Here is a 27,222-nt window from a genome sequence, read left to right as displayed (position 1 = left end):
TTTTCTGTCATGACATTGAAGGAAAAAAAATGTTTCTGGCCATATTTTATCTGATGGGGCTGGGGCTGGGGGAAATGTGGTTTAATGAAATATGCTGCCCGTGATCTAAATCAAATTTTCTGCCAAGCACCGTCAATCTGCAATGTCACCTTGACCAACCAACGATGATTTAAAGCACTCTGAGCAGAGAGGCAGGAGCAGTCAAGCACGCCACTCCACCAAAAGCACACACAACTCTTCCCTCAGCACCCTGAAGTGTCATTCCTTCAAACTCATGGGACGGCGAGAAGCAGCAAACTGACATTTGTGTAATTCGATTTAAAGGGGATTCCATGTTTACAGTGATCCATATCAGGGTATGAGCTTCAAAGGCACACCCTCTACAGCAAAGACCTACAGTATAAGTAGGTCGAAGGAGCGGTGTCTCTGTGGCTCAGGATCTGCGCCTGTGGCTGGAAGGTTACCGGTTCGCATCCCGCGGCCGGCAGAGGAATCCTACTCCGTTGGGCCCCTGAGCAAGGCCCTTAACCCCAGCTGCTGCAGGGGTGCTGTATAAATGGCTGACCCTGCGCTCTGACCCCAAGCTTCTCCCTGTCTGTGTGTCTCCTGGAGAGCAAGCTGGGATATGCAAACAGATAAATTCCTAATGCAAGAAACTGGATATGGCAAAAAAAAAGTGATCTTAACTATTGACTGCAGGAATCCAGCAAGAGGGAATCCTTACAGGTTTTTGTGAGAGTGCCACTCTAATAAGACCCTTGTTGAGAAGTCATTTCTCACCCTTTTGCCCTCAGAAAAACTGTGAAGCACGTACTCAAAATGCAGAGAGAATAATAGCAAAAGAACAACATTTTGCTAAAGGAGAGTTTCCTGCTATATTTAAAAGAATGTATTGGTTGGTGTGACAAATACATTTTGAAATACTTTTTCTTCAAGTTTTTATTTTTGAAAAAGCGTTTTTCTCCCCCGCAAATTGAAGTATTCAGCCAATGAGTTAGAAAATTGAAACCTCCTGCCGAAGAAGAAGGTGAAGAAGTTACTTCATCAGATGAATTAAGGGGGAATTTGATGTAGAACAGTGCACTGGTGTTAATATTTCAAATCTTACAAAGCGTACAAAGGGAACTTTAATGACCAAGTGATACGGACCTTAATTTAAGATCTCGCACAAAGTCCTCAGTGTCCATGTTTGAGTGGTGGTTTAGAAATTCTATTCAGAGGGAAGAATTTCATCAACAAAAACTACTGGCTCACCCATAACACTTAGAGGAGCAACCTGCTTTTCATTAGGAGACTTCCACTACAATACTGACAAGGCCCAGCCCTGCTTAGCATTTAAGAAGACAAGGTGAAAGGGTGTATGGAAATTAGCAGGAGTCATCTGCAGTTAGTTGTTGCAGAAAAACTTAAAGGACATGAGGAAAAAGGCAAAAAAAAAATGGGAACAGGAAGTTGATGAACTGAAAATAATTTGCATTTTTCAATTAGTTGACAACGCAGAAGGGTTTAGGCACATGCTCTGAATGCACCACTAGAGACAAGGCCAGAAAGCTTGAACTGAAGCAGATAAAAGGATATATAATCTAATTATCTGATATTATCTGGACATATTATCTGATAAGTGTGGTTAATTGAAGGCTGAAAGAAAAACTGAAAAACCGGCACAAGTCAGCAGAGCATCCGGCAATATAATATTTATTAAATAGGCTTTACGGTACTTACTGAAATAGCATTCTACCAAACGTGGGCAGAAATGGATTTCAAGAGCTTAATTCTCTTGCTCAGTCATAACATTGTTCAGTTCAAAACAAACTTTCAGGAGACTAATAGTGCTGTATAGTTTCGGTGACTGAATTTCTGTTAGAACTGAGACACTTCTTATGTGCTGTGCGAATATGTCGCTGGACTTGGAACTCCTTCTAAATGTTATTTATGGAACACTCTCGAAAACATCAGGATGGGTCTTTAATTTCTCTGTCCTGCTTGGACAAAGGAATTGATACTGGCTTCTCTGTTGCATTGCTGTCTGCTTTCATCCACATGACCAAGAAAATACAGTATCTCAAATCAGACTTTTAACAGTCCTGATATTTGCAGGTGGTTCTGATAGTCAAGATCTCTATTAAAGAGACTTTTACTTTATTACTTTCAACTCCTATAATAGCTCTGGAGTTCTGTGAGCACTGCAGCTTGGCTGCAGATCTCTAGGGACTTCTCCCAACATTTTTCTATTTTGTGAAGACACCTCAGAGCCATTATGCATCGCGTCTACTGTTTATGTCTGCACTGACGTAGACCGAGAAAAGAAAATGATACTTCAGCCTGGCTCCCTTCCCAGCTGCGTAAGTGTGTGCAAAAGTAAAAAGGGTCTAAACCAGGAGTCTCAAGACAGTATGTTTAGTATATAGCCATGCAGTAGTGCATACTGTATGACAGTGCAAGTGCTGAAGTTCAGGGGTATGACGTTTTGTTAGAGAATGAGATGTTCAAACACAAAATTGTTGCTTTTAGATATGATCAAATTTGTTATCCTGCAGAATGAAGCCTCTCACCTACTGTAATTAATTCATTTTTTACATTTGCCTATCAGAGACACAAATCAACATTTCACTTACAGTATACTGCACTTTACTACTGCTACTGTACTCCTGTATTTTCCACATTGGACCTTTCATGTTCTGCTTTCAGTCTGACAATCTACACACAATCTAGTGCTACAATTAAAATCACACCATGACTACAGCCAGAAACATTTAAATTAAAGAATTTGTTCAGCAATTGCATCTATTTAGATGCTAAACCAAGGGGAATTAGTGATGGAAGAACAAATGAACAGTTACAAACGAGAGGAAGCTACAGTAATTGGCCCATCAAGCCCATTTGGTAGCCCAGCTGCTGCTTGAAAAAAAGCTGGAGTATAGGCTTCAACATCAAGACCGGACAGCTTGTTGCATACTCCCACAACTCTTCAAGACAAGCCTCCTGTTCTTGGATTTACTGTAAATACACTTTTATATAGTTTCCCCTTGTGCTCCCTGGTTCCCGATGCCCTGTTTATTCTGAAAGTGTGTTAAAAAATTAATATTTCCTGCAGCAGATATGACACATTTCCATTGCTCAGTCTTTGGCATGTTCACTTTGATTAGTCTATCACACAGGAAGCAGGAAAAAAAACACTCTATTGGCACCAGCCCTGTGAAAATAACCTGAAGCGTTTAGGAGTTTAAGAGAAGTGAGGAAGGCAGACTTGGTAATAGCTCTAGGGTTTCTCACTCCAGATGCTGAGGGAAGAAATTCATTTCAGCTGGTAACCTAAAAGGCATGGTAGCCTGTGATTGAGGTCTGGGATGAGCTTTCTTAAATGGCATCAGACCCCTCTACATGCCTCATGTCTCCCAGAGGTCTTTCGGCTGAGCCATTCCGGCTGCAGTTTTAAATTGAACTGAAATGGATTTCTGTATATTTTGGTTTTTATAGTCTGATCCCATTATTGGTGTTGCACATGCTTTTCAAGTGAGTGTTGATTATAATTGGCGTGATTGCCTTATTTTAAAATGACACTCTCTGATGCTATGCACGAAAGGCTCTGTACTGTATATGATCATCATGCTTGTTTTTATTGATGGCCATTTCTTCAAGAGTAAGACTTTCAATGTCTGGCCTCCTCCTGTTCCTCCATTTGTTTCCTTCTCCAGGACTTCTGCACTGAAACGTACCACAAAACTGCAGGCTGGAAGCTAATCAGGCACTTTAAATGCAAATGATGTACATTTCATTGCATCCTCTGAAGATAAGGAAAGCAAATGAACGCTCTTACTGAAAACGCTCTGTTCTAAATCCCACTCCATGAGCTGGCTGGTTCTTATTTTCCAATTACACGGGATGTTACCTGGTACAAAGTACAGAAACATTTTCATCCTACTGTATCTATCCCATCCTAGATATGGAATTTCAGGATGGGCCCCATCTAATTTAGATTAAGGTCAATGTTTCATAATATCAAGAGGTACTTTACATCCATTTTAATCAACTTAGTCACTACATTTTTTTACTGTAGTCCATAACTATAGTTAAACTGTGTTTAAAAGCAAACATTTAAACTTGAACAGGTTCACACTATTCGTCGGGGTCTTGCATACCTATCAGGTGGATAACACAGCAAGTGCTGAGGAGAGGTGTTTAACGCTGACGTTTGTTTTATCAGTGGATTCCCTTGTTCCATAAAGATTTTCAGCTGGTTTTGTCTCTCCCAGAACATTGGGAGAATCCTGTGCACTGAAAAATACATAAATGGAGATCTTCCTGGAGGACTTCTTGCAGTCTCATCTGGCTCAGTGACATGGAAAAAAGAAAAAAAGATCCTACCATGATCTTTAAACTGTGGGAGAAAACCAGAGAACATACAACCTCTATGCAGGCAGCACCACAGGTCTGGAATTGATCCCAAGGATACAGTATGGCTTACTTACAACCTGGTGTTTAGTAGTTCAGTGGAAACCTGAATACTTCCTGCCTTCCCTTTATTCTGTCCCTTGCCGTCTCTAACTCAGTATTCTGCAATGTGGGCCTCTGGCGTCCCCTGGAGGCAAAGCTGTCTGCAAACCCAATGGTTTCAGGACCAAAGCAATCAAACTGACTTTCTCGATTTAGGTTTTAGTTTTGCTCTTGATGTCATGCAAAGCTGTAGTAGCTGTTCCTGTTCAGAAGAGGATTTTGAATGTTACAGGTGGAAAAAAAAAATCCTGGGACTCCATTTGGAACAGCATAAATTCAGTTGACAAAAATCCTACCAAATGATTATTCTTGACTTTCGTCACAGGGTGCATAGGACTCCTTGAAGATGTTATCATTTAAAGCTACTTCTTTGTACAGTATATGCTATGCCCAGGAGGAGCTATGAACACAATTCTGAACATTTTGGAAATGCCAATGTTTTGGAAGTTTGGTAATTCCAAGGTAATTCATCCAAAGTTTCTCATCCACCCATTTATTTGAATGAAGGCAGGGCAACATCTACTGTACCAACCACCAACAACGTTTGGGTAAAGACCTCAAACTCGAATCCTTCCTGCGTGGTATTGCTATGGTATTGTTGCTGTCACCGACAGGAAGTTGGTAAGTAGGGGACAAGAGATATTTAATTAAGGAAAATGTACACCAAAAGCCTCATCTTTCATGATTCATCTTGCATTTGCCAAACAAGCATATCTGTCATGCCCATCCTCTATCTTTTTTTCCAGTCAAACATGAGCTTTCAAACATGTACTGAACTTGGATTAGACAGAAGTTTACAAGATTACAAGTTTACATAGCATTTTTTGATTGAAGGTAGCATATATTTTTTAGGATCTACTTGCTTCACTTGATATGAATACAACAATGATGTAACAGGATAATTCTGTAAGCAGTATTCCATGTTTTGTACATGTTAATATGATGTTATTACAATGCAAAATGTTTTTATCATCCACATACTGGTAGATCTTCTAATCAAAGAACAGAATCTGTTGTACTACGGTGTATATCCTCATGTGGTCTAACCCCTTGAAATGCTCCTGCTGCGCTGGTAAAACTAAAAGACAGCTCAATATTAGAACAGTTGAAACCAGGAGTACTATTCACACGAACAGTCTTAATTCCCCTAAGGCAAGACATTTTAGTCAGTTTGAATCATACTGTGAGCATGTTAAAACTCATAATTGCTCCTCAGAGGCATGAAGATATTGATCCTTTATTACCAGAAAGAGAAGCCTGTTGGATTGATCACTTTGGGTATATTGTTCAATATAATCTTAAGAGACTTAAGGAGTTCAATTCACCATTTTCTCCAATTATGGTGATCGTATTGATAAAAAACCATTATTGAACAATTCAGTCTTAATTGATTATTTTTACAGTTTGACTTACTGTATATTTATGATTCTGTCATTCAGGACTTATCTTTTCAAGCAGATTCACAAACATCTTGCCTGTTTTTTTTTACCAAACATTCAGCAAATAGTAACACAGAAACTTCACACAGCAGCCCTGACTTATTTTGTATTCATATTTGTATATTCTCTGTCTTAATTAACCAGAGACCTCTATAGAACTTGAATTCTTGAACTCGGATCATTCATTTTCCTATGGAGGAGTGCCTGCTACGTGGAGATCCTGTTATTGCAGCAAACTGTGTGGTTTCTGAATACAATCATAAGCAGTTTTATAACAATTCGATTTAGAAGACATGAGATTTAATGGGAGATGACTCTAAACTGACTCCAGTAATATATAAATAAGTTCCAAAGCCACAGTTACAAATAAATGATTTATCTATTATATTATCTATTCTATATATCTCTATATACTGTATTATATTATATACATATGTATGTATTATATACATATATTACCTATCATGATTTATCATTTATCTAAGGGCTTGTGGTTAGCCAGTACTGCAAATCAGCTTTCTGTACCATGACAATTGAGCTCTTCAGCTTAGTACTTAGCTCTATGCTCACTCTATAAGCCCAATATGTTGGTGACATTCCAAACCACTTAATCTCCAATACATGATGAATGCATGTTCAATTCAATGATCACAGGTCCACTGTAACCTGTTCTTTAACAAGATCCTCTAATTGAAACTGCAGTACTGTGGCAATAAAGGGCAGCAAACTGGCACGATAGGTAGGCAGACCTATTAACTCTCTTTGTAAGTCAAGTACTGTAACATGTAGTCAAGTCTTCAGGGGTTCTCAACAGCTAGTAACCAACTAATACAGTAGCTGGACAAAAGCATCAAGCCTGTTTAAACAGCAAAGGCAGCTTTATCCCTCTCTATTTAGTCATGTAAACAAACAGGAATCAATACCACGCCCAGTATCACTAAAATAGGAGGTGGTTTAAGATTAGCTGCACATGAAGCTTTTTATATCAGCTACATAAACAAACTGTTAATCATTTGAAATGCATCAGAATCAATTCCTGTTGCTCCTTTGCGGCATAATACTGCCTAAAGAGAACATGATGCACTCGACTGAATGTTTCCATGCTAAAGACATTGCTGCACCATGCTGGTTCACAAATGTGAACACAGACTCCTTAGAGATTAGGAAGTATGAGTGCAAACTTGCAAGGTCCAATTCAGGTTTACACCATTCTGCTGAATCAGCAAAAACTCAATCAGCTGGACGTTGAATTTGTGAGAGATACTGTACATTCCAGTCACCTTTATGCAATGACATGCTGCTGAAAATAAGCATTCAGAGCACATTTTCAATCAAAAATAGCATTTGTCTGGTTTGTTTGTTTTATTTCCGGGCAGAAGAAAATTGTAAATGAAACAAACTTTGATAACTTCTATCTAAAGAACTGGGTCAATGCATCAAAGAATAGCGGATCAAAGATCATAGAAGGTGAAATTGAATAATCGAAAGCTGTAGGACATTCATCCACTCAGCGCCTTTTAACCAAGTTCACAGCACAAGCATTCAGACTACTGCAGTACCTGGACAGCCAGACTGCGCTCACTGTTTAAACTTCTGGCTATCCAGACATAGATCTTATGAATGGAGAAAAGACAGGCTACTTACCTTGTATTATTAAAAGGTAGAAGACACCAGAAACCGTCAATTTAATTAGAAACCATATTTTGATTTTCAACAAATCTTTAAGCCTTTTTCTCAATCACTGGGAGTGAATTTACTTCGCTATCCCATTGTAAGAACTGAAAGATAAAATATGTTCCAGGGAAAATAATTGTTGCTTCCTTCAATTTATGTTTTTACAATGAACTGTGTGTGGTTCATCCCCATCTGCTCTTTTGTAAGCTTCAGGACTACTGTATGTCATGGACAGTGGCACTAATTGAGATAATTGGCGCTCATTTTACAAAGACCCATGTCACACCAGGAATTGCTTTACAGAGTAAAAATTTCATTCATACAGAGCATGCTAGAGGAAGCCATAAAGAAGGACACATTGATTATAATGATAGCTTTCCAAACTAACAGATGCACCATTGAATTTAGTACCGAGGGTATGCTCTTTTGTTTCCATGCAATCAATGATAAGACTCCTTTTCAATTCTGCTCCAAAAGAAATTCAGTCTGGCACCAAATATTTTGAAATCTGTCTATATTATGGTTGCTGGTGCCACCATTCACAGAATACAGTTACGTGCAATAATGTATAGAAGGATAAGAATTTGATAAACTCTTTGATACAGACTTTTTTCGTTTGCTCAATTCCTCAAGGCCAAGATGCTTTACATACTGTAGTACGTACAACAAGTAAAGGATGTTGTCTTTCATTTCCTAGCACATTCATCGCACCTTACAAAACATTTGATCAGGAATGGTACAGAAATCGTTAAGAGTTCATTACAAAACAAAAGAGTGACTACAGGCTTGCTCATTTGCTAGCAGAAATGGGCAGTGCAATTAAACTTACAGCAGGATGAGAACCTGAAGCACAATCAATATATTAAGGTTCTTAAGAAAAGCCACTTCTCAGTTTAACACTGATCCTGAAACACGTACTGTAGCTGCAGAGGTTGTATAACAATAAGAGAAGATAAACAAATAAAACAAAAGAAAAAGACAAGCTCTTTATTCTTTCACAATGACTCTCCTTAATAAGTGAGCCTCCTTAATAAGAACAGTACCCACTATACCAGAAAACAAATGAGACATCCACTCAACAAGAAATCCTTATTTTTATGTAAGATTGCTGGAGAAATTTACATTACAGGGTGTTATACACTTACAGTATATTTGTATTTCTACTAAATATATTTCAAAGGAATAAGAACAGAACAGTTAAGTTTGAATAGTATTTTGACTTTCAAGCGCTAAAGTATAAAACAGAACAGGACATTTTGTTTCAGAATTCATATTCATGAATCATATGGTTCATATTCTAGCTTGAATTGAGCCAGCTTTTACAATGAAATAAAACAGAAGAAATACACCTCCATTTGTGCCCTCATTGTGTGCTGAAACACACAATACAGTAGCTCCTTGTCAAGATATCCACACCAATACGGTAGAGTCCAGAGTCTTTGCCTGAATTACAGTTCACAACAGATTCTTCAATATTGAGGCTCAGGTGGTCAGTACATCTCTATAAGCCTTTGAATCTCAATTTGCTGCACACCAAGCACAGCCCAAGACCTCAGGGAGAAGCAATTCCATCCAAGATAGTTAAAGAATTGAAGCAAAAGCCTTCTATAATATACTACACCCCAGCCTACAGATCACAGCCACTACACTGGGCCACACTGGACTACCAATGATTACAGAGGAGGCATTGTTAATGGTAATAATTTACAGTGATATTACATGATGGTCTTTCCATTCTCTGTGTCAATACACTGGGCTGAAAGGCATCAATATCTAGCCTAGATGCTTGATGACTAATCCATACTTTCACTGCCTGATGTGCAGTCCATAGCGAGCTCTTTCAGATCCGATTCAATGTGCCATTTATCAGGAAAGTTAATTGTGTCTCCTAGGCTCCAAAACTCTCCAGGGATGGAGCAAAACCAAAGCTTTTATTTGTCCGCAATAGTAAGAGTTCATCAAAGGTCACTGTGCTGCTCCCAAAACTTAAAATAATAAAATAAAGGATCACATTAAAGAAAATCATGTAGTTAGTCTTGGAGCTACAAGATACCTGGTTTTTAAATCACAGCCTCTAGGACCAGCCTGCCAAAGGAAACATCCATGGACACTGCCTTATAAAAAGTTTAACGTACACAAATTACACACTTATTTTCTATTCTGCTTCTCTGAAGAAGACAAATGGAATGCCCGCTACATGTTTCTTTGTCTTCTATAGCTGAAATGTGCAGGGTATTATGGGTTTGTATTATGTATAGATTCTACATAATACAGTTGTAGATTACCCAATTAAAAGGGAAATGTACCTCCCTGTTGTTAGATAATATGATTTAACACATGGTAAAGGCTCATCTCAATCAATTATGGCAAAGCTACTGTTGTATATATAGAAGGAGTAGACAATAGAAATTAGTGCAAGAAGCCTCAGAGTGTTCTGTTCTTTATTTCTTATTTCTTTACTAACATGTTTACCTAATTCTATTCTAAAAATAAGAATCAGACAGTTTACATGGGATATGCATATTAGATATTGCTCACAAAAAAACAATTGCTGATAACCTGACTAAAAACATGTTCTTTTTCAGTTCTATGCAGTCCTACTATAGACCTTCATAAAACCACACTAGAATGATACAGTAAAATATTCCTTTGCTGAACAGCTTCATACAGTAAGTGTACAGAAAATATTTAGGTTTGAATTTTCATTTCATTTTCAGGTTTATAACAAGAACCGTGAAGTGCATACCAAAAAAATATTCTTCAGAAAAACATAACAATGGGTCATAATGGCAGATACCCAGTGTTTACCAGCAAATATGATATGAGACACCTAGATGGTGCTGTTGTACTGAAAAGATCTCTGAGTTCTATTTAAAAGGGTCTGTTGGAAGGGTTACTGTAATACAGTACGTATACCAAGGCTAACCTGATGAAACATGCCAGTAGGCAAATACTACAACTCCTTCCATGCAAAGCAATGGCATTAAATTACAAGCAAGCTGAAACTGGCTTAAATCCCTGTGAATCTCACACACTTCCACACACAAAGTGCCTGGAACTCAAGCTGAAAATAATAAACACCATTAGCTTTGAAGCAATACGTCTTATTTAACTGTGTTAAGGTCTGACATGTTTCACATGTTAAACATGTTTACCAGTGATTTGGCGAAATTGAAAACGTTGATTCAAATACACACACTGTACATTACCCGCTAGGAGAATCTGGTTAATGGTAACCTTTGCAAAAGGGTGTTATTACACTCTCAGCGGTGAGTTACTAACAGTGCAGCTGACATCTCAGACCACGGCTGGAGGAATCGATCGCTTATTCCGCGCTGGCGGTGAATCGGTGTTATTGATTCAGAGGTCAGGTCCTGAAACGGCCGAGTGGCGTCACGTGCCATGATGTGCTCTCTCCCAAGGGGCTGGGGGTCATGCACGGCCACAAGGCAAGACTGGGGCATTCAGTATGTCGTGTGCCAACTATGCCTCAATAATAAGTCCTCAGAGATGAAGAGGGCTAGCCGTCTGTTGCCCAGCTGGAGACGGGAAATCAGCTGATTGAAAAGGCTGTGTAACATGGCTTACATGGGGTGTTATCAGCAGACTCGGTAAAAGGAAAAGAAACACTTGGGAATTTGTGTGAGGGCCAGGAGCGAAGGACCAAAAAGGATTACTTGGGTTGTCACCCGTGACGTCAACGTTGGCTCTCGTCTGAGTGCAAGCCATCTGTAAACAGGTCCTGCAAACACAGGCCTTGTGTGTGATGGTGTCCACTTCAGGAAAGTTTGAGGAATAAATACAGCCTTTTTAATTGATAGCATTTAAAGCAATATTCAAAACGCCTACAGAAGCACTTTGTTGATGTTTAGACACTGGTCAACATCCTCATATTGAGGATGTAGTGTTTTCTTTCTTCTCTTTTCAGCGTGGAATCAATCTTGTTCCTTTGCAGCCTCATATTGACGTTCTTTAGGAGCGCGTCTAAAATTTTAGGAAATAATGACATCTCAGTATGAACTATAAATATATGTCATTAACAGTGATCACACTGTGAACTTTTTCAAAAACATTTTACCTCAGGAATGTTTTTCTGTGAATCTTGCTGTTTCGGAGTCATTGTACTTTGCAGCACATAACTCATCTCTACCCGGTGAGGGGAATCAAACATTTCTAAAATGAGAGGAGCTAGAAACGAATCTTACTTGACAGTGTGGCCTGGCTGTCTTAAGCAGGGAAGTTCAGTTCTGTTTCCCCTGCAAGCTGCAAGCTCCTAAAGCCAGGAACTGCAGGAACAGAAGATGTCTTGATCTAGTTCTGTGTGTGCGAGTGTGATGTGCTGTACAGACATGCTCTCTGCACAGGATGTCAAGCCATGTAAAGGCAGAAATAATATAACACAGGAATATAGCACAGGTCTTAGAACTAACCTACTGAAGAAATATCGTACCTTTCTTTCCGCTTACAGTATAGCCAGAAAATACCCATTTGGTCAAAAGCTGAGGTGAAAGATATGGCCAACAGAGGAGAAAATGGAGTTGTTCACTGATCTGGTGACCTTTCCTTGGGTTAACGTGAAGCACGACCTCTCATTAATCACTTCTTCCGTTTTAGAAAGCCTCTTGATCCGTGTAAATTGACACCCCGCAGCCTAACCTGTTAGCAGAGGGCGAAAGGGTGAAAGCTTTTGATTACTGGTTTGTTGCTAATTCTCTAATCTCTAAAGGGAGTAGTTTGCCTCAGGAAAACTCCTTTGGTTTTTGGAGAGAGCTCCCTCAAAATACTCAACAGAAAACAAATTCACATTCATTGTCAAGTTTGCTCGAAAGCAGGCTGATGGTGTCTCTGGATTACATTCCATTATAAGGTAACTGGTCTGCTCAGGAACCAATATCAAGTTGTACTGTATTTAAACTACACTCATTGATTAACATGAACTCCCCCTCTGAAGGTCTGGTATCAAAGGGAGCCAAGACATTGTATCAGAATGTGACACTTACAAACTAACAATAGCTAAAAACTGAAACTTCTAAAAAAATACGCAAATCCCAAAACCTGTTCCAGATAGGAGCATCCCTTCCCTCCCATTCATGTCATCTATCACAAACGCTGTATACACAAGACCTCCAGTATAGTAGATGACCCCCTCCCATAAATTCTTTGCTCTCCTACCATCTGGATGGTGTACGGGCCAGCTCCATCAGACTCTGGAACAGCTTTTTCCCCACAGGCTGTCAGGCTTCTCATCACCCTGGTACCTACTGTCACCCACTCCAATTCCAGAAACAGGGTTTAAATTCCCCCAGAGTTAGCGGATATTGTATGATGTATTTTTGTACTGTTCTGTAATAACTGTATTAGTATTATCAGTATTAGCATTATTAGTAGTAATTTGCACTATGTGTATCTGTCTACAATGTCTATGTCAGGGTCTTGTCTGTAACTGGACCGTGGAGCAGGAGGAATGATATTTTGTTCCACTGTATACTTGTACAATATATGGCTGGAATAGGACCGGTGATGCTACTATGTGCTCTCAAAAAGGGAGGCAAACACTACTTTATGCTTAGACTTGCAGCACAGTCTATTGTGCAAAATACATTTGCTTGTTTTCTACCTCCTCATAACGGGCAAGAGCCGAGCATCTTGCATTCCCACTTTACAGTATTTTCTCACATAGTGGGGTTACTATGGCAACCAGGCTCCCTCAGCTGAGCCCCCCTCCTGCTGCGTTCTGCTTGTTTTACAGTCAGGCCCAGTAAACACCCCTCTGGAGGGTGTGCAGCACAACCAACCAAAGCATCCGTTTTGCGTAAAAATAAATAAATATTTTGAGCAGGTAGCATTGCTGCCTCGCTCAAGTCCTGGGAAGTTTGTATGTTCTCCCCGTGTTGTCATGGGTTTCCTCTTGGAGTCCAAAGAGGTAGGTTAAGTGGGTTCGGGGAAAATTGGCGCTGGTGTGAGTGTGCGTGTCTGCGTGTGCCCTGTGATGGACTGGCGTCCCATCCCGGCGTACCCTGCCTTGCACCCACTGCATGCTGGGACAGGCTCCAGCTCCCCCACGATCCTGACTGGGATAAAGTGGTGAGAAAATGGATGGATGATGAAAACAATAATTCCTCTGAAATATTGGCTACTGGGCCTCTGAACATGAACTGGCCTCATGACTCTGCCCATTCAGTCCACTGAGGAGACTGAGGCATTGACAGTCAGTTTTCAATGACAGAAAGTGGTATTTAACTGGCAATTGTCTGAACAACAACTGGGGTTGTTTTGTGGCCTGTCCAGCATTTCTAAAGCTGTGACCTTGACATAAGCAATATTATCAAGTAAGGAAAAAAGAATAAATGGAACAGCACTGCTCAGAAATGTTTAAGCTATCCCAGAACTTTGACATATACTGTAAATATGTAGCTCTGTCCGTAGCTCTTTCACTGCATAAACATTACTGAAACACAAATTCTACAATCTGATTTGAGTACATAAACACTAAAAATAAGTGAAGAATGAGATATTAACTTTTTATTTATTAACTTTTAAGGCTATTTATTTATGACCCTTTATGGCAATAAGGCCACAAATTTAATTGAACTGTAATTTTTAAGTGTATATCTAGCAAATACCTATTCTTATTTTTTTTAACTCGGTGAGTTAAATCCTCCAACTCTGATTTAAACTGGGTGGGCTGTGCTGTTATAAAGGCGGAAATGTTCACAAAAAGATCAAATCTTTTACATGGCAAACCACATATTTTCCTACAACAAACAATAGGCAGCTTCTTGTTGCCTATAGTTAAACTGTAGAACAGACTTGCAGCACAAGAAACTCGCATACTTCCGGCATCTGCTTCACACATGAAGTTGGAGAAAAATTCTTTTTTAATTTCTGTTTTGACAATCCCGGCTCTAGGATTTATTTCTTGGTACATTCATTTTCCATTTGGCTAAAATACAACAGGGTGAAGCAGTGGCTGTTTGTATTTCCACAAGTGCTGTCGGAGGTCACTTGTATGCATATGTTCTTCAACATGACAATTCTGACAGAAACACCATCGTACTGACTGGCAGCACAATTAACAGACTAAATAACACAAATAACAACAAATAAGCCTCCATAATCCTAATTTGCTGAATAAAATTTTATCTCGCTACTCAAACTAAAAATAACAAAAATACTGACTTGTCACGAAGGCACCAAGAAGTCAAGCAATTTGCTAGTGACTTTGATTTCTAAGATTGCATAACATGACCTGCAGACTAGATAGAAGCGATTGACAAAAAAATCTACATAACTATTTCCTCCTCATCTTCCCTCTGATGTGACAGAGGAACGGCGCATGTACTTTCACATCTCAGCATGTAAACATAATCACGAAAGCCTGAAGGAAACATCTTGCATCTCCTTTGATCCCTTTTCAGAAAGTGTGATGTTGCCTTTTGGCCTCTTCTGTGTAAATGTGGCCTGCCAGTCCTAATTCCATCTATAGTGACTGCTGTGAGACAGCAGCAAGACAGTCATTCAAGCTAACCAGCTACTCCTGCAGTGACTGGCTGCCCATGTGATTGAAGCCCAGTGAGAATGTTCAAATGCACTACAGCAAAGAAACAGTGGCAGCATTCCTGACTCACCACAGCTACAGTGTGTGGCTCCACAGCTACAGTATGTTAACTCTTCTCAAACACTGGCTATACGAACAAGCAAATCTCAAAGAAAAAACTGCTCATACCTACAGTAGATATCCAACACCTAGCAGTGCAAAAGACTTCGGCCTTTTATACACTAAGAGGAATTGATACACATACTGTTTGTTAAGGGCATCCTGGATTCACTTAAAGCCTCAACTAGTGTTCTTGACTATTAAAACAACTTTGGCTGATATTAATTAACTTTAGTTTGCTTGAGAAAAAAAGCCAGCTTTATGTTTATGCATATGGATCAGAAATTCTTCAAAAAAGAAATCACAGCAATTCAAGAGAATCTTAATTTAGGTACCTACTATGATGCTTCTTAACAAATTCCATTATATTTACCAATAAAATCCAACTGAATCATTGTCAGGAGTTGCTCGGTAATAACCATTCCTTATAGTTTGTTCCTCTCCACACATCCATTCAGCCAAAATGCTACTTTGTAAATACAGATAAACCAGTATTGCCCGTTAGATTAAAAAACAATTTCAAAACATGATTTTGGCATAAAAAATAAAAACGTTGAGAGAAAAGGGTAGAACATACACAAACGTTCAAGGCTTTAGAGCACCAGTATAGCTAGTCAAAATGCAACATAATACAAAAAAAATGCAGAATTCACAATCCTCCAAAGCACATGGTTTCTTGATTCCCTCAAAATAAGAGGCTGAGAATCCTTTAAGAAAACTGCTGGTTGTCTATGCAGCGTCTGGCTGTGTGGAAGTACAGTAAGGGGCTTTTCTGGATTTCTGCTGCTGATTGATGCCTGCTGGGAACTCTGATGTCAAGAGCCCTGAAGTCATTCTGTGATATTCTCCACTGCAGCGGCTTATCGAACCCAAACAGAAATATGAAAAGCCTTCCTCTGGGCTGTGCCAACGGCACTAATTCTTAGCTATTTTTATCTACTCATATAATTATATAGATACAGTACATATAATTTATCTAAAGATCATAAGATCTTAAGAAGCACTTTACAAACTAGTTTACTCTAACTACAGTCATGATTGCACTGACCTTTGTCCAGAGAAACAGCACTTTTTAAACAGTTAAGATTCGGAATCCATTACAAAAAATGAATGGAAACTGGGAGTCCCACGAGTTTCGCACGGTAACCTCAGTTAAAACCCCGGTCATGCTGCTGTGGGATTCCTAACCTGTCAGCTACCAGTACGTGCCGCCAAACATGGAAGTGTCATTACTTGACTGAAGCGGTTTCGACTCTGAGCGAAATGTTGACCCCTGCAACTTCCTGGGAACTCTCTAGCTTGAGATCAGAGGGGCAAACGCCGGTCCTCTGATCATGTGCATCCCCGTGTGCATCAGAAGATTATGTGTTATATGTCAATGGATGAACCATTCAATGGCGAATACTCAATGGCGAATACTTTGCTGAATACTGCACATGCGCTCTTTGTGACAGCATGTGAACTGAAACGGCCATTTCTATTTTTGACCATTATGAGATTGGCCACAAGGTAGCCTGAGCTTTTCAGTCTGCCATTCAAGCAGAATGATCCTCATTTCTGCAGTTAAACTGCACATTAATCCACCCATTCAACCACTTTCTAAAACCTTTAGCCTATCGTGGGTTGGAGTGGGGTGTCGGACCCAACCTTGGCAAGCGATGGGCTCAAGGCAGGATACACCCTGGATGGGATGCCAGGGCACACACAGACACAGGCACGCACTCGCACCACGGACACTTTTCCCAGAAGCCAATTAACCAGCCGGTATGTCTGTACTGTCAGAGGAAACCAGAGCACCTGGAGGAAATCCACATAAACTCCACACAGACAGCACCCCAAGTTTATGTGGAAGCCCCAAAGCCCCCAGCACTGAAAGGCTGCAATGCCACCCACTGCCCAATAACAATAAAAATAATTATTCATTTGTTTTGCATGTGACTGACAAGTATTTTGTTTCTGTTCATCCTAAAAACAAATGCCTCACTGGTAGATAATATTATGCTTGGATCATAATAGGTACCATTTCAATAATACCTGTATTCAAAGATGAAGAATGTGATTATCTAAGAAACATTTCAAACAAGTGATATTGCTCAATACCAGTATACCTCAAGGCTTTGCAGGCCTTGATCCAGACCAATCTTTAGCCGCAGTTTCATCCGGATTTAGCGGACCTTTACTGAATCGCAGATTTAACCTCTAAGATGACATCCTCGCATTTCCATGCGAATCTGCCAGAACAAGATCCCAAACGCAGTCAATATCAAAGGCAGTCTGTTTCTGCCGAACAAAAAAAGAGGACAGATGACAATAATGGGAATGATGCAGCAGTGAACACCGAAGAAAGGCCTGACAATGAGAATAATCAAAAAAAAAATCCTCTCTGTGAATTTCTCAGCAGTCGAGACTAACCACAGCAACACACCATCACTTGGCAACCAGCTCCTACGGACAAAAACCAGTAACCTCAGGAGCCCCGGACATCGGGCTTAACTGACAGGCTCAGCTCAACGTCACGTTCCTCGGTGCCTGAGAAGACACCTTAAAGAGAAGCAAGTGCCTTCCTCCCCAGTCTCTTCAGCCACCTACAAAGACACAGGCTGCTTCCTCCCAGCCCGGAGTGCCTGTTACTGGGCTACGTACTGTACAGTAATGTTAATGAATGGACTCACCGATATGGCAGCTCCCTGTGGAAGTGACAGGGGAGCAGGGACAAGGCTCACAGATCTCTGTCAGGGCTGCACCGGGCCTCCTGTAGAAACTGTACTTGCATTCTTCACAGCGGGGTCCTTGCGTGTTGTCTTGGCAGTTCACACAAGTGCCTGAAAGAAAAGCAATTCACACACAAAAAAAAATCAGGTGGATCTGACACACTGGCCAGGCAGCTATCAAACAGTGACGATGTCACTGAAAAAGAGTTAGAGTAAAATGCAAAAAATAAAAGGAAGAAAATCCTACCTGTTCTGACAGAAGTGTATGTGACACAAAAATCAAATGCACGAAAGTTTTTTTTTATTATTATTTTTGCTTTATGCACATGGCATGCACCAATCTAGGCTAAAATATTTTGTACCTAGGAGAGAGAAGCCAGATTTGGAATAAATAAGGCATGAAAGAAATAGGTGCGATAATGCATCATTCAAGCGTGATGCTGTTTAACAATTGTCCTGTTTCAGAAAAGCTGTTAAATAAGGGCTCTTTCATGTCCTTAATTTGTGTGTACTGTATGTGTGATTGTGCGTCTAATACAAAACAAGTGTAGCTTTGAAGCACCTGACTGTTCTAAACTCTCCAGATCAAGTGTTTCCCACTGAGTTCTATCACGTGCTCAGTCTCTCTCATTATGTGACTTCAGACAAAAAAAAAAGAAAAGAAAGCTTTCAAGCAGCTAGTGACAAGCTCACTTTCAGTGGCTGTTCCTTTGGCATGACAGAGCCTTTAAGATTTCAAGTATCTGTGTCCTCTTTCACTTGAGGTCCAGTGTTCTCAGACCAAGACAAGTGTGTTGTAAATACCGTATTAGGTGCTGACGGAGAACAACATAATCACTCTACAATAAAAGTATAAGATTAAATGCAGCTGATACAGTAAAGCAGAATGTATGTAATAATTTCTTTGCCCAAAGGGTTGCTGCAGTCTGGAACGATCTACTCAGGCATTTGGTTGAAGCAGATCCTTTGGTTTCTTTCAAGAGTGGATGAGATCTCTGGATCGATAAACTAACAACTACCAAATGGGCTAGGTAGTCAAAATGGAGTTTGCTGGTTGGAACCTCTCTTATGTTATTGTATTCTTAAGAAAGTTTCATGTTTTACAGGACATTTGTGAAAATGATTAAAAAAAGACCTTATGCAATGATTTGAACTCGTTCATCTTTGCACTCCTGCCTTGCAGCTCATTTGGCACATGTGAGCTTTCATTTCAGATATCTTATTGTTATTGGGCTGTCTTTTTGCCACAGGAGGCCAAGACCTCATTTAGTAGTGAAACTGCAGTAATAACAGCTCATACTTTAACAGGCACGGGACATCAATTCTTTCTTAATTAACTCTAAAATGTGAACACCTGGCTCTTAGGATTTGATGGGTCAATTAAAGTGATGCTTGATAGCAAGGTTAAACACTACATTACTTTGTTGGAAAAACAGATTAAGACACACAGCTTTCTGCTAGACTTTATACAGTATTTATATTAAACTAGTAATGCTTTAGCACTGTATTAACTATTTCATCAAGCGGTCAGATAAATGTAAAGAACCTGAGTCTTTGCCAAAAAAAACCCAACTAAGCTTAATCCAAAAAAGAACTGTTTCCTACTACCTATCCTCAACACATTACTGTTTGATTTCAGACTACAGAATGATGTCTTGTGTTTACTGGAGGTTGTGAATCTGTTTTGCAATTATTTTAGTTTCTCTCATACAGTACAATACCACTGAACAACAATGAGACCCAGCCCCTGTAATAATATTCTTTTAAATAAAAGAAAAAATAAAAGAGAACCTTCATCTGAATGCAATGGCACTGAAGGAGCTGGAGAAATATGTCACATACTGACTGAAAACTGCAATCCTTAATAATACTGTATGTTTGGGAGTCTGACTGCTGCTGCCAGTACCTTTGGAGAATGAACAGGTTCTCCTTTGATATGCTGACGTCAAACATCATGCTGACTTTGCACTGCTGTGCAAGATCTGGGATTATTCCCTTTTTCACACACCCAATGTTGTATTGATGGAAATGTTCCTTCTTTCCTTGCTGCCCTCCATGGTGTGTGCTTCTGTTTTTCCATTTTACGGATCTGAAAGGATCATTTTAAAGCCCCTTCGTTAAGTCCAAATAACGTTCCTCTGCAGTGGGGAATGGACCAGAGTGGAGGTTCACGTCACTCTGTAATTTGGTGGAGAAAACTGAGTAGTTCACCGGTGGCTGATTGAATGTAAGCCAATACAATGTGGGCGATGGCATCGGAGGTCAGTGACTAGGGGTCACCAAAAGGTGGTGCACACGTGACTTTGAAGTGCCAGAGACAGACTGGCTGAGTCAGCCACAGTGCCTGAGAGCCAGCCCAGTCCATTCACTGAGAACTCTGCTGTAGGCCGCAGCCTGCCTGGGGCTCGGGGGGGGGCAAAGAGGAAAATGGCTTGACAGAACACATTTCACAAGGTGCGGGCACACTGCCCTCGCACTTCCCAGGAAAGGGGCGAGATGCTGTGCAGCTGGGAGGCGATTTCCTTGGCACTGAGCAATTCCGAGCTGGAAAGGCTGAAGAAGAGAGAAACTCCTGCGCGCGCCGTAGTTTCCAAACCTCCCACTGTATTGCAGAACTCATAAAAGGATGATGTTTTGGAAACAGATCTTCATCAGAGTGCCAAAATCACAAACTGTCTGTTCCTCCCCACCATCAAATGTGTTGGTAATGAACCACTAAATAATACTATTAGAAAACGCTTAAACAAATACAAAAAAAAACATTTCTCATTCACAACCCTGCTGAACCCGCTCTTATGAATGTATTGAAATGCTGCACACCTGGGCTTCTTTCGATTATGCTTTATTCTTTTAGTCTCTTCTTCAATGACAGTGCTGTGGTGGTCAGTACTGTGTCAGAAACGTCTCACTACCTATTACTGACAGGTTTTGTTCCAAAGTATGTCTGAGAATGCTACTACGCCTGCAGAAATTCAACAGCGTTAATTTAAGAAATAAATACAAAAGAATCCTCTTGACACTACAAGGCAAAACTTCCCAAACAACAAAATATTTTTTATCACAATAAACATGCGAGATGTGCGGGTGTAGCTCACTACATTATGCTTTTTTTTAAAAAACGTGTCAACACAATTTGCAGCAGAACCACTTGCTTTTTAGAAATGAGCAAAACTTTTAGCAAGACAAAGTCTCGCAAAGGTCTGTCAAACAAATAATCTGTTGTTGGTATGAAGGATTAATGTGTTTAATGTTGGTTTAGTTATGATATCTCCATTTTCCTTCCTGTTTATAGGGGATTTTTTTCCCCCAAGCAGAACACTTGGAGCCTTTGTCTTCTTATGAATCCCTTGTGGACATACAGTAAAATTCAAAGACCACACTGATTCTTTTGTTTAACTGTGTATTTACTTCTTGCAATGATTCTTAGGATAAAGGAATGAGTCAAGGAACATGAGAGACACACCTTCATTTTAAACACAGTGACTCTCAAGGGCCCCTCTCCTCAATGTGCTGATGCTGGTAATATGATGCAATCTCAGCAAGCAAAACAGAAAATAAGAAGCTCTGTGAGTTAGCAGGGAAATAAACCCCTTGGGGGTTTATGCAGACAAGACAATTAACAAAAAGTGCTTCTTCATTAGTTTTAGACACTTACGCCTTATGAGTAATGGATCGGAATGCGGGATTTGAATTTCACGCTTTCCAGCGTCAGCACAGAGAGTGACGGTCTGGAAATCAGCACGCTTGGGAGAAGAGCAGAAAATCGGGCTGCAGGCCTTCATCAGAAAGAAAAGGTGAGGTCTGTATTCTGCACTGCTCACCTGTTTCAGTCTATTGCTTCCCATGTTCTGACTAGGATCCAGAGCATGCGAGGCGATTTCCTGAGCGGCGTTCATTAAAAGCAGTCTATTGCACGGCTTTGGTCTCTTGGCTTGTGACCCATACCCCAGCACTGGGGAGCTGCAAAGCCACAGTCAAGATCTTAGGCTGCAAGACAATTTCATTTGGTGTTTCTCCTTGGGGCACAGCTCCATAGCTGCTGCTGGTGGCCTATTCAGTTCAACAGTACACAACCTGGTTTTAACAGGTCGCCTGAAAATCAGCTGAGGTAGGTTGGTGCTCTTCCATCAGAATTGTGAAATTATTAAATCCATGCACTTTTATACGTTTTACACAAATGAACTGCAGCAGTATGGGAAATGGATTAGGTGTGTGATTTTAGACATGCATTCACATTGTGCTCCAATGCAGATTTGTTCTGATTTAATCTCTCTCACATTAGTTAATGTTACATTGTAGAATTACTGTATGTTGATTAAAAAGCATTTTCACACCTACTTTGCCCTCAGCTTAACTAGTTTCTTCAATCCCTTGCTGAAAACTTTCAACAACGTTTCGGCTGACAGAGCTCCATTAATGTGCTTTTTCTTTAAACACAAACACACAGCACGCTGCCCTGCTGAGTGCATAACTTATCATTATCTCTAACTGTGCTGTTGGCCTTCTCAGTTTATCTGGGTACATCTCTAGACATATGCATAACATCGGAAAAAAAAGCCTCATAATTAGCAGTGACTTGCAAAACTGCATCACACTGGCAGAATGTTTTATGAGACGTGTAGGCAATTAAAAATACAGCACTGGCCAATATTTTGCATTCTATTGCTCATGATTCACATGCTTTTAGACCTGTACATTCTAGCTTCTAAATGTTGATTGTGCGGTGAATGTGGTATTTGTCTCCGTAGAGGACTAGTGCACCATTAACTGCACAGCATCAAAAAATGTATTTCACACGAGACAAAAAAACCTCTTTCCTGAGCTACAGCGGAGGCGTCTTGAGACCTTTGGAGGCCATGGCTCCAGTCAGCCAACAGGCAGTGCATTGTGTTCTCATGCAGCGACTGGTACTGTCAAAGGTAGACTTCAAAGTTCTCCGTGGCTGAAGTGAGAGAGCTGTCAGAAATACAGCCAGCGCTGTATTTCTGTATTACAACCCAAGTGCCATTTGAATGCTGGTGTACAACACACTGTATACCGTTCTTTGTGTCAGAACAGGGGAAGATGCCTCAGAACACTCAAATCCTAGTTTCCTTTTCTGTCCAAAAAAGAAAGCTAAACATTTCTTCCAAACAGAGTGAAATTTACTCTAAGAGACAGGCCAACGAAAATCAATTCAAAGGAAATTTGAATTTTACAACTTAACATACTGAGAGGGAATGTGAACTTAATGGGCAAATTTGGTCTAGAACAGAGGACAGTTCAGCTGTGGAGTGCTTCCTCAGATGAGGCGTTCCAAGTCAGATGAAGCCCCATCCATCCGTTGTCTAATCATGATCATCATCATCATCACTGTCCATGAAGATCAACTGCGTTGGTGTCCAATGCAGTGTCCATTATTCCCCTCCGCAACCGTCGATCCTTGGTCGTGTGGACGAATGTTTGTAGACCTGCCCCACACCACTCCAGAATGTCATCCAGCCATCGCGACGTGGTCGTCCACGGCCGCAGGGTCCACTCATATCTCCGAGCAGATAGAGCCAGATAGCTGGAGCTCACGACCTGCTACGACCTGTGACAAGATGCGCTTCTGACCGATTTGCTGTATTAGTTGTATAACGGTACCAGTGGACGCGCAGGACAGATCGGTAGCAGCGCATCTCGAAAGCGTTTATACAGTACAATCTCAATCTCTCTTGTTGTCTCATCGCTTCGTCTAACTCCGGGTCGTGGGGGAGGCAGAGGCTAAACCTGGAAAGTAGGCGCGATACACCCTGGACAGGACACCACTCCATCTCTGGGCACACACAGAAACAAACACACACGCACACACCCACACCAGGGCCGGTTTTCCCAGAAGCCAATGCGTTTACCATTATACTTCTAGACTGTGGGAGAAAAGCAGAGCGCCTGGCAAAACCCCATGCGAACACGGGGAGAACATACAAACTCCACGCAAGACAGCGCTGCAGGTCCGGAGTTAAGCAGCAGGGCTAACCACAACACCACCCTTCTGATGCAAACCGAGAACATTAAATCACACTGGAAAGCATTCGGCAGTTCAAGACACTCTCCTGTGCAGAACTGGAGTTCAGCACACTGTACAAGAGAGACTTTCTGAAGGGGATTCGCCAGTTTGCTGGGCTTGCATTTCCAGCTGGGCACTGTGGCTGCCCGCTGACATTGACCGCTTGAGGATTCTGCCATGCCAACACTGCTATCATTACCTCACACTTGGCCTGTGCAGCAGTTCTCAATGTCATCTTCAGCCCGGGGTCCTTTCTAGCATCCAAAGTCATTTATTTTCGCATGACTAGGTAGATCTCGTCTGTCAGTGGATGGAACTACAGTCACTAAAATTACCTTTTTGTAGGTGACTCCCTGTAGGGACAATCTTGCAAATACAAGTCTGCATTACATGTACTGTACGTACACCACCGTAAAGAAAGGGAATAATGAAAATAATTAAGTCTGTAGTCCTAACATACAGATGAACGAAGATGATATGAAGGCAACAACTACAAATCGATCCATCAGCTTTTTTGTCCAACCTGTGAAGAACTACACTAACGCTGGGGGCAGATACTGTATGAAGTAAATAGGACAACCAAAACAGAAAGACAAAGCAAGTATGTTTCCTGTAGATCTAGCATGGCCAAGAACTTCATATACTTAAACAAACCAGGGCAAAGGATTCAAAAACTGGTGTTGACAAAGAAACGAGACACCACTTACTTCACATTTAGACTTGGCGTGAAATGTATAATTGAAGCCAAAGAAAATTATTTGGATCTTCAAACTCAGAGTCTGTAACCCTGGGTCCTGTTTTTTCCCTTTAAAATAAAACAGATTTATTTATTGTGCTGTAATGGTACACTGAACTACAACAATAGCATTGGGATTCCATTATGTACTGTACGACACATTTAAATATAAACTGTTTTTGATACACCACAAACAAGATCTGCCTGTTTGTGACTTCAGCGCTGCAATATGCATTGCATTATACTGTAAGTTTAAGAGCCTGATGAACTATTTAAATTGACTTATTTCATTCTAATTGATCATGACAGCTCTTTCTATTTGGAACTGACATTCCTAATATTTGCTCCTCATTTTATATACCCATGTGGTTTAAGACCCTGAACTGATTTCAGTCTGGCTTGCCAATACTACAGTCATTCCTAAAAAAAAATGAAGTAAACTAGAAACTGCTCTGATTCGTTTTCTCATTTTCCGTTATAACAGCACTATGCCACCACAGAGGCAGGGGCTGCTAGATTTCATTCTTAGTTTTGTGCTTGAAATCAGCTGCAAATGGACTAAAAAGACAGAAAATAAAATAATAATCATTGTAGGCAGTTCACGGTTTTCATTCATGCTGAATTAGGACTCCACAATTTATGTATGGTCAAATGGCTCTGCACGGTTTGTCTACCCTTTCTTTAAATGATTACCTAATTTTCCGGAATAAAAGCTACTCTTGAAGAAACATATCCCCCCACCCCTTGCGGTGAAGAAACATGCCTCCCCCCACTCACACATTTCGTGTTGCCATGGCAATTCTGATTCCCCCACCCAGGGATAGCCATTCAGCATGATCAGCAACTGAGCTGGTTTCATATTAGACAGGGCACCACTGTGCTTGACCAGTCACTAAGCAAGAGGAAAACTAGATTAATCCGCATGAAGGCAACTCTTAATCGAATTAGTCGTCCTGTCACTATCAGCTGAAGCAAGATCTTTTTCCTGAACCCCACGTTCGCGCCCTAACTTTGTTCTCCTGCTGCTCTTGGTGGGGGGGAAAAAAAGGAAAACACCCCTAACCAGACTGACTGGCTGGAAAAACGATGGTGAGAACGGAGAGAGGGCAGCATCTGGACAGCACCGACATGGCTGAGCATGAAGAAAGACGTGCGAGTCTTGGCTCTGAACACTGCTGACGATTCATTCAGCTCTTAAGCGCCTTACTCATCTGTACTGCACTATGGTATATTCAAGGGAATGGGAGCTTTCGTCTTCTATCAACTGTTCAGTTTTTGTTCACATAACTGCCCTGGTGATTCACTGAAATGTCTATCCACTCCTGTAATAGTCATCGAGCTGTAATGGTGTCAAAGAAATTAGATGCTGCGTTTCGTTTTGGATGAAGAACGACACAAAGGGAAACTAAGGGCAAGCATGTTCAAAATTGACAATAGCAGGCATTTCTTGTGCACAAAGTATTCATGAAGTCCGGAACTAGCTACAGTACCTAAGCGAGTTTCTGAATTTGATTTTAGACATAGAGGAATCTATCATTTTATCTAATATCTATTATTTATCTGTATTTTTTCTTAACTAAAATTCTTAATACATTACTGTCATTCACTTGAGAGTTATTTACTAAAAATCTGCGCGACAGAAAAACCAAGCTGAGACTCATTTCATGCCTAGAGTCAGTTTCAGCTCATTACTGGCGTCAAGGTTATAGGTCATTTTAAAAGTGGTTTCATCACATAAATTCTCATATTGATTATTATATTTTAATTCAAAATAATTGCTCGTTTTTCTTTTGTTTCTCGTTTTCTTGTTGGATACTTGTTGGTTTTAAAAAAGGCAGCAGATGATTAAGATGTAAGGATACAGCGAACTTCAAAAGACAAGGTAAAAAATACAGAACTCAAGGCGGGTTGATTTTCCTAACCAATGTCATGAGTTCTCATACAGTCCTCACTATGAAACTGCATTTCAAATACTAAAACATAGCAATTAGTGAGTCAACCCTATGAACCCCAGCTGTTCACCTTGACTTTTCTTGGTAGTGTCCAAGACTGCAGAATCTTAATCCTCTGAGCTCAGGCTTCTAGAAGACTGTCTCAGCAATGCTGGTTGGCACGCATTTGCAGAGAACAGATATGTACAGATGTATGTTCATATGTACATACAGGTGTAAAGAGTGGCTCAGAGGCACATGTTACTCAGGGTTAACATTACTGCCTCACAGTGCTGGGGCTAGGGGTTCAGTTCTGGGGTGCTGCGTTTGTGGAGTTTGTACGTTCTCCCTGTTTTTGCCAGGTTTCCTCCTACAGACCAAAAACATAATGGTACTGTAGGTTAACTGGCTTCTGGGAAAATTAGCCCGTGTGTATGTGTGACTCTGTGTCTGCCCTGCAATGGACTAGCATCCTGTCCAGGGTGTACCCTGGCTTGTGCCCATGGCTTGCCAGGACAGGCTCCGGCTCCCCTGTGACCCTGAACTGGATGG

At 40.6% G+C, this 27,222-nt stretch overlaps 1 protein-coding gene across 1 annotated transcript in view; it reads right to left on the bottom strand.

The window, feature by feature from the left end:
* LOC148816077 (multiple epidermal growth factor-like domains protein 9) overlaps positions 1–27,222 on the bottom strand; it is a 190,068-nt gene that overhangs the window by 30,753 nt on the left and 132,093 nt on the right. The window contains exon 4 of the mRNA XM_088940606.1: positions 17,937–18,086. Coding sequence (XP_088796732.1) covers positions 17,937–18,086 — 150 coding nt within the window. The remainder of the gene's footprint in view (positions 1–17,936; positions 18,087–27,222) is intronic.

This window comes from Atractosteus spatula, chromosome 23 (genome assembly GCF_055471065.1).
Source record: "Atractosteus spatula isolate fAtrSpa1 chromosome 23, fAtrSpa1.hap1, whole genome shotgun sequence".
Lineage (NCBI taxonomy): Eukaryota > Metazoa > Chordata > Actinopteri > Semionotiformes > Lepisosteidae > Atractosteus > Atractosteus spatula.
This window is presented reverse-complemented; position numbering and strand designations above follow the sequence as displayed.